A 13459-nucleotide genomic window follows, 5' to 3' on the forward strand; every position below is an offset into this window, starting at 1 on the left:
GATTATTCTTTACTTAGATGAGCAGAGATTCAAGTACTTAGTGTACTGTGAGCATAGACAACAAGAACATCCAAAATGCTATTTGTGAAACTATATAAATTGTTATTAATTTTTTGAAAAGGCCATCTGTTAATATCTATCAACATTCAAAATGTATACTGTAAGCAATTTTGCAGCTGTGAATTAATTCTATATATGTACTCACACATTTAGGTGCAAATACATACGAAGGTTTGTCCCTGAAAGTACTATTTGAAAATCGGGGAAAAATAAAAACTTAAAGCAATCTAAATGTCTACCAATAATGGATCTGTAATATAAGGTAAACCTAAACAATGGAATACTATAGAGCCTTCCTGAAAACTGAAGAAGACCTACATATAATGAAACAAAAATTAAGTCCAAGACTTTTGTAAAGTAAAAAAGGCAAGGTGCAGAACAATATGTGTAGGATGATCCCATTTGTGTTTTAAAATTATATAATTATATTTACATATGAACAGAAACATTCTGGAGGGTTGCCTTTGGGTAATGGGTTCAAGAGAGGAGATAGAGGAGAAGGAAATTACCTCAAGTAGTAAGGCTTTTACTACTGTTTTGTTTGTTTTTACCTTAGGCATATATTTTACTTCCCCTCCAGCAGCCATTCCTCAAGGAGGACAGATGCCTCTCCTCTGTGCACTCGTATAATATACCACTCTTTTACAGTACCTCTCATACATGGTTGCTTTACTTTCTGGTTTTACAAGTTACTGATAAGCTTTTTGAGGACAGGGGCTGTCTGCTTTTTCTGTATTCCTATCACCCAGCAAGGTACTTGACACATAGTAAGTACTGAACAAAAGCTGAAGGGAGGAAAGAAGGAACAAAGGAAAAGAGGAAGGAAGGGTGCTATATGAAGATTAATCAGATGACAATATACAGCACTGATTAGAGAAAGGAGAGTCAATAGAAAAAGAACGTTGGTCAGAAATAGCGCAATGAGTAGAATGAGGAATGGAGAAGAACCTAGCTCTCTTCCATGAGATCCTTCGGGTCTGTAACCTGGGCAGCCGAATGTACTCAGAGCAGCTAGGAGACAACAACTGCCAGCCCCCAGAGCTTCAAGAATTTCCACGGACAAAGAAGGTATGCTAAAGCGACTGCCACAAACCCTCAAGTTTCCTTCAAGCTCATCTCTGCTAGAAATGCCCAGGAATCTCAGCCACAGTCTTGAACAAAACACAGTAAAAATCCATAATGGCTCTAAATCACAAATGCTTATCATTTACCTGACAGGGTGTTAGAAATGTTAATTGAAATAATGTATGCAATGCACTTATCACAGTCCCTGGAAGACAGTAAGATGTTAAGTTGCTTACAGAAATTGTTCAAGAATTCTAAGCCTCACAACTGCAAAAGCCATCAGGAAGTTTGATTTTCAACAAGACCAATGTCTCCCTATTTATCTCTATAATAAACAAGCAGATTATCTTCCTAAGTACAAACTGAAAGCTGGTGCTACCGTATTTCTTACTTTTGTCATATTTTAAAAACTAAGCTGGCCTGACTTCCGATTGCCCAAGATGGCAGTGAGAAACTCTCCATGGTAATGTTCTCTCACAGATTCTTTGAACTAAGCAAAAACTGGCAGAACCATCTTTGTCAGAACTCTGAAAAATAGTTAATGAGTTGCAACAAATGGGCAAGTGCCAAATGTGAAAACAAAGCTTTAAAAATGGTAGCTTTTAAAAGAGCTGGCCCCTCCCCCATTCCTTCCCTTTCACAGGCTGGATCCAGCCAGTGCTCTCATTGGGGGTCCCTGGCCCTGTTATGGAGGGAGCAGAGTTACCCCTATGTGCAGTTGGGCTTCCTGTATGTTCGGTGCCAACCTATTGGGTGGCAGTCTGAATAGCTAAATCAGGGAATTCCTCCCTGGGCTCAATCTTCCAGAACTTACTTACAAACAGAAGCAGCTAGTGGACAGCTACAGCAGTGTATGAAACAATTAAATCAGGGAAGCAGACTTGGCCCAACGGATAGGGCGTCCGTCTACCACATGGGAAGTCTGAGGTTCAAACCCCAGGGCCTCCTTGACCGTGTGGAGCTGGCCCATGCACAGTGCTGATGCGCTCAAGGAGTGCCCTGCCACGCAGGGGCGTCCCCGGCGTAGGGAAGTCCCACGCACAAGAAGTGCACCCTGTAAGGAGAGCTGCCCAGTGCGAAAGAAAGTGCAGCCTGCCCAAGAATGGTGCCACACACACCGAGAGCTGATACAACAAGATGATGCAACAAAAAGAAACACAGATTCCTGGCGCCGCTGATAAGGATAAGAGCGGTCACAGAAGAACACACAGCAAATGGACACAGAGAGCAGACAACTGGTGGGAGGGAGGGAGAGAAATAAATGAAAAATAAACCTTTAAAAAAAAAAAAAGGAACAATTAAAGCAGCCTGGGGCAAAGGATTACCTGTTTTAAGATGTGCGAAGTGCATCCTGGAAGAGGAGGTCTATTTCATAGGGAATAGAGAGGGCATTCAGATTCCAGAAAACAGAACAATTCCTAAGCACAAAAACAAAGTCTAGGACAAGACACAGTCTCAGAAAAGATGGAGAGGATTCCATATTTCTGCCTTCGGCTGATCTTCTTGCTAGGAGGGCTAATCTCGAAAGAAACAACCAGCAGAGGCAATTTGCAAAGACAGTGAGGTGTTTTTTGCATTGGTTTATTAGCTTTTGTTATCTGCTGGCACACAGAAAACCTCTGTCATATCATTTGCTGGATACAAACATAAGGAAATACCAGCTCAAGGACTAAATCACAGAGTTAACCACATTAAAATATTAAATGCACAGTATGCAAAAAAACTTTACAAGATTAACAACAACAACAACAAACAAGAAGTAATAACCCATCCAAAGGAACAAGATAAAACTTCAGAAATGATTTTGGACATACCAAAGACTTTAAAAAACTAATCTTCAATATGCTAAAAGAGGTAAAGGAAAAAATGGAGAAAGCACCAAAGGATATCATAAGAATGACAAATGAACAATGTGAGAATTTTGATAAGAAGATGAAAATGCTAAAAAGAAACCAAACAAAAACACTGCAGTTGAATTAGTGAAATGAAAAATTTCAATAATTAGTGAAATGAAAAATTCTCTAAAGAGTTTTAAGAGATTAGAATGTGCAGAAAAAATTATCAGTGAACTGGAAGATAAGATAAACAAAACGATTCAGACTGAGAAACAGAAAGAAAAATGAATTTAAAAAAAACTAAACGGAGCCTAAGAGACCTGTGGGACACCACCAATACCAATATTTGCTTTATGGGAGTCCCAGAAAGAAAAAAAGGGGGCATAAGTAATAAGCAAAGAAACAATGGCAAAAAAAAGTCCCAAATTTAACAAAAGACATGAATATACACATTTAAGAAGCTGAACAAATCCCAAATAGGATAAACTCAAGAGAACCACACCCAGACACAGGGTCGTCCGGCTGTTAAATAGCCAAGGACAAGGACAGAGTTCAGAAAGCTGCAAGATAAAGTGTTATGTAAAATGGAATCCCAATAGGATTAAGAGCAAATTTCTCACCAGAAACCACCTAGGCAAGAAGACAATGGGACAATATATTTGAAGGGCTAAAACAAAACAACTGTCATCTAAGAATTTTATATCCAGAAAGACGTCATTCAAAAATGAGAGATTAAGACATTCCCAGATAAACAAAAGCTGAGGGACTTTGTCACCACTGATGTGGCCAACAAGTAATGCTAAAGGGAGTTCATCAGACTGAAAGGAAAGGACACTAGACAGTGAACTGAAATAGCATTAAGAAATCAAGTCCTCCAGTAAAGATAGCCAAATGGGTATTTATAAAGGCTAGTACTATTATACTGTGTTTTTTGTTACGTAACTTCACTTTTTACTGCCTAAAGGTTCTAAAATGCCAATGCATGGAAAGTAATGAAAATCCATAGTTTTGGACTTGTAATGTCTAAGGATATAGCTTGTAACAAATACAGCAAATAGGTAGAGGGACGGAGGTATGAAGGAACACTTTGTGTACACTATTGCAGTTAAGTGGATGCCAAAACACTCATGATTGTGATAGATGTAGGATGTAATATATGAAAAATATACACAGAAGGACATGAGAAGGGACTCAAAATGGTATACTACAAAAAAAAACAAATAAAGATGAAAGTAGGCATTAATGGAAGAAGTGATGGACAAAAGAAATATAAAAAAAAAGGTCAAAGAGTAAAATGGGAGAAGAAAGTGCTGCATTATCAGCAATTAGCTTAAATGGATTAACTTTCCAGTCAAAAGACTGGCAGAATAGGTTAAAAAAAAGATGACCCAGTGAGAGGATGGAAAAAATAGTCCATGCAGACATTACCCAAAAGAGAGCTGAAGTAGCTATACCAGTATCAGATAAATAGTCTTTAAGTCGAAAACTGTTATGTGGAACAAAGGACACTGTTTTGGTTTGCCAAAGGGGTGCCAATGCAAAATACCAGAAATATTTTGGCTTTTATAATGGGGCTTTATTTGGGGTAAAAGCTTACAGTTACCAGGCCATAAAATGTCCAAATCAAGGCATTAGCAGAGATGCTTTCTCACCAAAGTCAGCTAGTTTATCCCAGTATGTTGCCATGTGGTGAAGCAAGATGGCCGGGGATCTCTGTGAGGTTTCAGCCTTCCCCTCCAGGCTCACTGTCTCCTCTGGAGCTGCTCTGCGGGCCCAGCCTCTTGGGACTTTGTGCGTAAGCAACCCTGGAGTCCTCTGCTCCTTGCAAAGGACTTGTTTCTTAGGGCTTTTGTCCTTGCAGCTCAGCTGTGAGCAAAACTGGCAGAATCAAACTTGACAGTTCCCTTTCCCCTGTGTCTCCCTGACTGTCTGAATGTCCATTTATCTCAGACCCAGTAAGGGGGCTGAGACTCAACCCAAGTCATGCCTCACTGATGTAAGTCCAATCAAAAGGTATCACACCCAAAACCATACTCAGAGGAATAGATTAGTTTATTTTATTTTTTAAAGATTTATTTCCCTGCCCCCACATGTGTGTGTTCTCTATATCCATTCGCTGTGTGTTCTTCTGTGTCCACTTATATTCTTGTCAGTGGCACTGCAAAACTGCTTCTCTTTTTTTGTTGCATCATCTTGCTGCATCAGCTCTCCATGTGTGCAGCGCCACTCCTGGGCAGGCTGCACTTTTATCGCTCTAAGCACTTTCCTTGTGGGGCGTACTCCTTGCATGTGGGCTCCCCTACACAGGGGACACCCCTGCGTGGCAGGGTACTCCTTGCGCGCATCAGCACTGCTCATGGGTCAGCTCATCACCTGGGTCAGGAGGCCCTGGGTTTGAACCCTGGACATCCTATGTGGTAGGGAGATGCTCTATCCAGTTGAGCAAAATCTGCTTCCCAGATTAGTTTATAAATGTAATCCTTCTCTACTTGGAATTCATAAAATAATTTTAAACTGCCACAGACACTACATACAGATGAAAGGGTCAATTCAACAAGAAGACATAAAATTATAAATATATATGTGTATATATATATGCACCTAATAGGGCCCCAAAATATATGAAGCAAATATTGACAGGCATGAAGAAATAAATAAATGGTTCCACATTAATAGTAGGAAAATTCAATATATCACTTTCAATAAAACATAGAATATCTAGGCAGAAGATCAAAAAGGAAACAGAACAGTTGAACAGTACTATAAACCAACTAGATGTAGCAGCCATGGAGAGAACACTTCACCAGAGAACACTTCACCCGAGAACACTTCACCCAACAGCAGCAGAACACACATTCTTCTCTAGGGCAGATTGATCATTCTCCAGGGTAGACCATATAATAGAATACAAAACAAGACAATAACTTCAAAAATACTGAAATCATATAATGTATTTTTTCCAACCACAAAAGAATGAGGCTAAAAGTCAACAGCAAAGGGAGAACTAGAATATTCATAAATATGTGGAAATTAAACAACATACTTTTAAACAACCAACGGGTCAAAGAAGAAAACACAAGATTAGCAAATATTTTGAGGCAAATGAAAATGAAAACACAACATATCAAAATGTATGGGATGTAGCAAAGGCAGTGCTGAGAGGGAAATTTTTAGCTCTAATGCAAATATTAAAAAAGAAGATCTCAAATCATAAACCTAACCTCATACCTAGAAGAAAAAGAAAAAGCAAACTAAACCCAAAGCAAGCAGAAGGAAGGGTATAAAAATTAGAGCAGAGATAATGACATAAAGAATTAAAAAAAAACATGAGCGAGAAGCAATGAAACCAAAGTTGGTTCTCTGGAAAGATCAATAAAATCAACAAACCTTCAGATAGACTGAAAAAAAAAGAGAAGACACAAATAACTGAAATAAAAAATGAAATGGGGGTCATTCCATTGAACACACAGAATATAAAATTATAAGAAGATACTATTAACAACTGCAGGCCAAAAAATTAGATTACCTAAATGAAATGATCCAATATTATAAAAACACAAATTACCTACAATGACTCAAAAAGAAATAAAAGATCTCAGCAGACCAATAAGTAAAGGGACTGAATCAGTAATCATAAACCTTCCAACAAAGAAAATCCCAGGACCAGATGGCTTCTCTGATGAATTTTACCAAACATTCTAAGAATTAATACCAATCCTGTTCAAACTCTTTCAAAAAGATGAAGAGGAGGGTACACTTGCTAACTCATTCTATGAGGTCAGCCTCATCCTTATATCAAAAGCAATTAAAGAAGGAAGAGGACTTGGCCCAATGGATAGGGCGTCTGCCTACCACATGGGAGGTCCAAGGTTCAAACCCCAGGCCTCCTTGACCCGTGTGGAGCTGGCCCATGCGCAGTGCTGATGTGCACAAGGAGTGCTGTGCCATGCAGGGGTGTCCCCCCATAGGGGAGCCCCATGTGCAAGGACTGCACCCTATAAGGAGAGCCGCCCAGCGTGAAAGAAAGTGCAGCCTGCCCAAGAATGGCGCTGCACACACAGAGACCTGACACAGCAAGATGACGCAACAAAAGAAACCCAGATTCCCAGTGCCGCTGATAAGGATCGAAGTGGTCACAGAAGACCACACAGCAAATGGACACAGAGAGCAGACAACTAGGGGGAGAGGGGGAGAAATAAATAAAAAAAAAATCTTAAAAAAAAAAGCAATTAAAGATAACACAAGGAAAGAAAGCTATGGATAAACATCCCTTATTAATATAGATGAAAAAATCCTCAACAAAATACTAGAGAACTGAATCCAACAGCACATAAAAAATCATATACCATGATCAAATAAGATGGATTCCAGGTATGCAAGAGTGGTTAAACATAAGAAAACCAATTAATATAATACATCACATTAATAAAATGAAGGAAAAGAAAACATAAGATCATCTCAGTTGATGCAGAAAAAGCATATGACAAAATCCAACATCCCTTCTTGATTAAAAACACCTAGAAATCTAGAGATAGAAGGAAATGTCCTTAACAAGATAAACGGCATATATGAAAAACTCACAGCTAAAATAGTGAAAGACTCTTTCAATAGGGGAAGACTGAAGCTTTCCCCCTAAGGAACAAGACAAGGATGCCCACTGTCACCAGTGCTATTCAACATTGTACTGGAAGCTCTAGCCAGAGCAACAGGCAAGAAAAAGAAAAAAAAAATGCATCCAAAAGGAGGAAGTAAACTTACGCTATATTTCCAGAGGACACAATCCTATATACAGAAATTCTTGAAAAATCCTCAACAAAACTACTAGAGCTGATAAAGAAATTCAGAAAATTGGTAGGGTACAAGATTGACAAGCAAAAACCAGTAGTGTTTCTATACACTTGTGTGGCAGTTTGAGATTATTTTATGAATTCCAAAAAGGGAAACATTATATTTGTAAACTACTCTATTCCTCTGGGTGTGATACCCTTTGATAGTATTGAACTCAGTTCAGGGGACTCCGATTGGATTGCACGATAAGATTTCTTGAGGGCTTTTGATTGAACTATGTCAGTGAAGCACAGCTCAGATTGAATCCCCACCACCTTGCTGGGTGTGATATAAGTGGAATCACACAGAGGAAAAAGGGAACTGCCATATTTGATCCAAGAGGATCACTTAAGCATGAAGGCCCAAGAGGCTGGGCCCACGAAGCAACTCAAAAGATGAGCCTAATGCCTGATAGCTTGCAGCTGAAATCAGGAAGAAAGTAAAGAAGCTGAGCCTGAGAAAGGAAGGCTGGAAGGCAAGGCAGAGACCAGGCAGAGATGCCCACCATCTTGTTTCAACATGTGGCAGGCGACTTGGGTGAGAAAGAAACTTAATGGTACCTTGAACTGGACTTTCCAGAACCTTGGAACTGTAAGCTTTTACCCCAAATAAATACCCTTTATAAAAGCCAACACATTTCTGGCACTTTGCATTGGCAGCCCTTTGGCAAACTGAAACAACCTGAACGACCAATTTGAAGAGGAAATTAAGAAAAAAAAATTCCATTTACAATAGCAATTGAAAGAATCAAATATCTAGGAATAAATTTAACCAAGGACATAAAGAAAACCTAAAGAAATGGAAGGGCATTGTATGTTATGGACTGGAAGACTAAATACTGTTAAGATATAAATTCTATCCAAAGTAATTTACAGATTCAGTGCAATCCCATTCAAAATTCCTAGAGCCTTTTTTGCAGAAATGGAAAATCCAATCATCAAATTTATAGGGGCTCTGAATAGCCAAAACCATCTTGAAGAGAATGAAGTTGCAACAATCACATTTTATAATTTAAAACTTATTACAAAGCTACTGTAATAAAAAAACAGCATGGTACTAGCACAAGGATAGACATACAGAACCACAGAATAGAATTAAGACTTCAGAAAAAAACCTCACATCTATGTGCAATTTAGAAGGGTGCTAATTCCACTCAATGGGGAAAAAACAGTCTCTTCAATAAACAGTGCTGGAAGAACTGGATATCCATATACAAAAGAATGAAGGTAGATCCCTACCTCATATCATGTACAAAAATTTACTCAAAATGGATAAAAAACCTAAATATAAAAACCAAAACTATAAAACTCCTAGAAGAAAACCTAAGGGAAACATCTTCAGGACTTTGCATTAGACAGTGGTTTCTTAGATTTTACATCAAAAACACTAACCACCAAAAATAAGGGTCTTAAAATTAAAAACTTCTGTGCATTAAAGGGACTTTACAATGAAAGTAAAAAGACAATCCAATTTAAAAATGGGCAAAAGACTTGAAGAAACATTTCTGCAAAGAAGATATGCATATGGACAATAAGCACATGAAAAGATGTTCAATGTCATTAGATATTAGGGAAATGTGTATCGAAACCAAAATGCAATACCATTTCAGAACCACTAGGATGACGTTTAAAAAATTGGAAAGTAACTTTTGGAGAGGATGTGGGAAAATAGGAACTCTTGTTTATTATTGGTGGGAATGTAGAATGGTGCAGCTGCTGTGGAAAACAGCTTAGCAGTTTTTCAGAAAGTTGAGTATAGAATTACTACATGACCCAGCAATCCCACTTTCAGATATATACTTAAAAGAAATGAAAGCAGGGACACAAACAGGTATTTGCAAACAGATGTTCATAGCAGCATTATTCACAAATGCCAAACGGTGGACACAACCCACATGTCCATCAATAAATGAATGGATAAACAAAATGTTGTACATACAAAGGGGGTTTATGCGGCCATTAAAAGGAATGAGTTCCAATATATGTGACAGATGGATGAAAGTTGAAGACATCACGGTGAATGAAATAAGGCAGACATAAAAGGACAAATATTATATGATCTCACTCATATGAAATAGATAAAATATGCAAATTCATAGAATCAGAAACTAGAAAAGAGGTTACTAGGGTCTTGCGTAAGGATAGAAAATGGGGAGTTATTGCTTAATTGGTATGGAGTTTCTATTTGGGATGATGGAAAAGTGTTGGCATTGGATGGTGGTAATGGTAGCACAATACTGTAAATGTAACTGACACCACTGAACTGTATACTTGAAAGAAGTAAAATGGAGATTTTAGATTATATATATATTACCAGAATAAAAAGGTTTTAAAACAATAGAGCTGTACAACACAGTAGACCCAACTGTAAACTATGGACTACTGTTAATAGTAGTATAGTTATAATATTGTTTCCTCAATTGTAATGGAAGTACCACAGTAACACTTAGTGTGAATAATATGGAAGAGTGTGTGGGGGGGGTGGATATATGGCAACACTGTAATGCCAGCATGATTTTTCTACAAATCTATAACTTCTCCGATTAAAAACAAACAAAAAAACTAAGTTGGCCTTATCGGGCCCTAAGTATAAAAGTGCACTCTCATTCTAGAAATGTAATATTGAAACAACCTCAAGAACCATAATACATTTTCCTTTGTTACATCCTGACAGCTGGACCACACCTCACACACACTGCTAGCACTGGAATTTATTTACCACAGTGGGAGGGTCATTCCAATCTTCATATGAGATGGCAGCATATGGATATATCCGGTCATTGATAATCTGCAGTGTGGCCAGGGCAATGGCTTTAATTGACTGGAAGTATGCTTCCCAGAACCACCGTGCCTGTAAAGAAAATAACACAGTATTGAGTGAGCCCACGAATGAGACACAGTGGAATAACTAGATGCTCTATCACAACCAACCATGGGTCTGGGGATTCCTTTACTGCTAAAGAGTATGGTGCCTTGAGCAAATGCTCTCCTGCTATATAAGCTCAGCTGAAGTGTGCATTTATCCTACATTGGATAGTCAACACAGAATGTGAGCAAGTGAATGCACAATGGATTCAATTTAAACAGAAGAAACTATGTGATGATGAAAATAGGAATGTATTATACAAGAACAAGTCTATAGCATTTTTTGGATATACCATATATACAGTAAATTGCACAAACTGTAAGTGTACAGCTGAATGAATTTTATATATGTACATACTCTTACAATCACTACTCAGATTAAAGATAAAGAATACTCCAGCAACCCAAAGATTCCCTCATGCGGCTACCCAGTCAGTACCTCACCCCTCTAAGAGAAAATATTATTTCGACCTCTATCATGCCTCCTCTTATATTTCATATAAATGGAATCAAACAGTATTTACTCTCTTAAATCTGACTTCTTCTGCTCAGCACTATGTATGTAAGATTTATCCATGTTGTTGCACGTAGTAGCAGTTTGTTCTTTTACAAGGCTGTGTAGTATCCTATTGTGTGAATATACTGAATATATCCATCCATTCTAAATGGACAGACATTTGGGCTGTTACCAGTTTTAGGCTATTAGGAATATAGCTGCTATGCATTCTGTACATGTCTGTTTGTTGACATATACACTCATTTCTCAAGTATTAATATATACCAAGGTGTGGAATCGCTGAATCCTAGGGTAGGCTTACTTAGTCTTAGGAGATACTGCCAAATCAATCTCCAAAGTACTCCTATTAGCAATGCATGACAGTTCCAGTTACTCCACAGACTTGACAAAACTTACTTTTAGCTATTTTTGTGGTATCCCATTGTGATTTGAATTTGCATTTTCCTGATGACTAAAGAGTGAGCACCTTTCCAAATGTTTATTGACAATTTGGATATTCCTTTTGTAAAGTGCCTATAGCAGTTTGAATTATTGATGAATTCCAAAAATAAATAATGGATTATGTTTGTAATCTGATCCGTGCCTGGGCATGACTGAGTTATGATTAGGGTGTTGAGTCCCCACCCTGTGGTGGGTGGGAACTCACAGATAAAAGGCATGGCAAAGAACAGAGTTGGGGTTTTCTGATGTTGGAGTTTAATGTTAAAGACTTAAGCTGGGGGAAGCGGATTTGGCCCAGTGGTTAGGGCATCCATCTACCACATGGGAGGTCCACAGTTCAAACCCCAGGCCTCCTTGACCCATATGGAGCTGGCCCAAATGGTTGATGTGCACAAGGAGTGCCGTGCCACGCAGGGGTGTCCTCGAGTAGGGGAGCCCCACGCGCAAGGAGTGCGCCCTGTAAGGAAAGCTGCCCAGCACAAAAGAAAGTGCAGCCTGCCCAGGAATGGCACCATCCACACAGAGAGTTGACACAGCAAGATGACGCAACAAAAAGAAACACAGATTCCCATGCCGCTGACAACAACAGAAGCTGATAAAGAAGAACACGCAGCAAATAGACACAGAGAACAGACAACTGGGGAGGGGGTGGGGCTGGGGGGGGGAGGGGAGAGAAATAAATAAATAGATACATCTTTAAAAAAAAAAAGACTTAAGCTGGATCCCCGGGAAGTAAGCTCACAGAGGAAAGAGAAGCAAAGCCCTGGGAAGAAGGAACCCTGAGACTAAAAAAAGCAAGACCCTGGAAGGGAGGAATCCAGGAAGCTTGAACCCTCACAGGCATTGGCAGCCATCTTGCTCCAACAAGTTAAAACAGACTTTGGTGAGGGAAGTAACTTATGCTTTATGGCTGGTATCTGCAGGCTCCTACCCCAAATAAATACCCTTTATAAAAAGCAACCAATTTCTGGTATTTTGCATCAGCACCCCTTTGACTGACTAATACAGTGCCTATTCAGTTTTTTACTTATCTTTAAGTGTATTTTCTGCCTTTTTTTTTTTAATTGACTGTCAAGAGCTATATATTCTAGACACAGGTCCTTTAGCTCATAAAGTTATACACAGATATTATGTATGTATCTATAGGTAAAGATACATATATCTTTATGTATATTTAGATTACATATATCTAAAACATCTTTATACATTTTTATTCTCTCACTGGTGCTGTTTAATAAAAGATTTTTAATTTAGTTCAAGTCCAACTAATCCATTTTAAAATTTTGCGGTGTTTGTATATTCTAAGAAATCTTTGCCACTTCTAGGATCATGAAGATATTAATTGGTTTTCTTCTAAAAACCTTTACAGTATACTTTCATATTTAAGTCTACAATCCATCTTGAATACATTTTTTTGTATGAGAACTTCTTTTTTTGCCAATGGGATGTCCAACTGACACAGCACTATTTATTGAAAAAACCACCATTCTGCAATAGCACATTTGTTGCAAATTAAGTAACCATATAGTGTGGCTGTGTTTCTGGAGTTTCCATTCTGTTCCACTGGCTTCTCTGCCTGTTTTTGCACTAACAACAGTGTTGTGACTACTAGAACTTCATAGTAAGCCTTGATTTCTAAAAGTGTTAAGTGTTCCAACTTTAATTTTCTTCTTCAAGAATGCGTGGGTTATTCTTGGCTATTGACATTTCCATATAAATTCTAGAATCAGTTCGTCGATTTCCACAAAAGTCTTAATTGGAGTTTAACTGAAATTTACTCAATCTATAGATGACTTTAAGAAGATTTTTGCTTGGGGAAACGGACTTGGCCCAGTGGTTACGGCGTCCGT

The 13459-nt window shown here is 38.4% G+C and overlaps 1 protein-coding gene across 6 annotated transcripts in view; it reads right to left on the reverse strand.

Moving 5' to 3' along the window:
- Positions 1–13459, reverse strand: part of EXT2 (exostosin glycosyltransferase 2) — a 207166-nt gene that overhangs the window by 115752 nt on the left and 77955 nt on the right. For all 6 annotated transcript variants that reach the window (XM_071218083.1, XM_058305492.2, XM_071218084.1 and 3 more), the window contains one exon: positions 10506–10637. In XM_071218083.1, the coding sequence (XP_071074184.1) occupies positions 10506–10637 (132 nt within the window). The remainder of the gene's footprint in view (positions 1–10505; positions 10638–13459) is intronic.

Source organism: Dasypus novemcinctus, chromosome 10, assembly GCF_030445035.2.
Source record: "Dasypus novemcinctus isolate mDasNov1 chromosome 10, mDasNov1.1.hap2, whole genome shotgun sequence".
Taxonomy (NCBI): domain Eukaryota; kingdom Metazoa; phylum Chordata; class Mammalia; order Cingulata; family Dasypodidae; genus Dasypus; species Dasypus novemcinctus.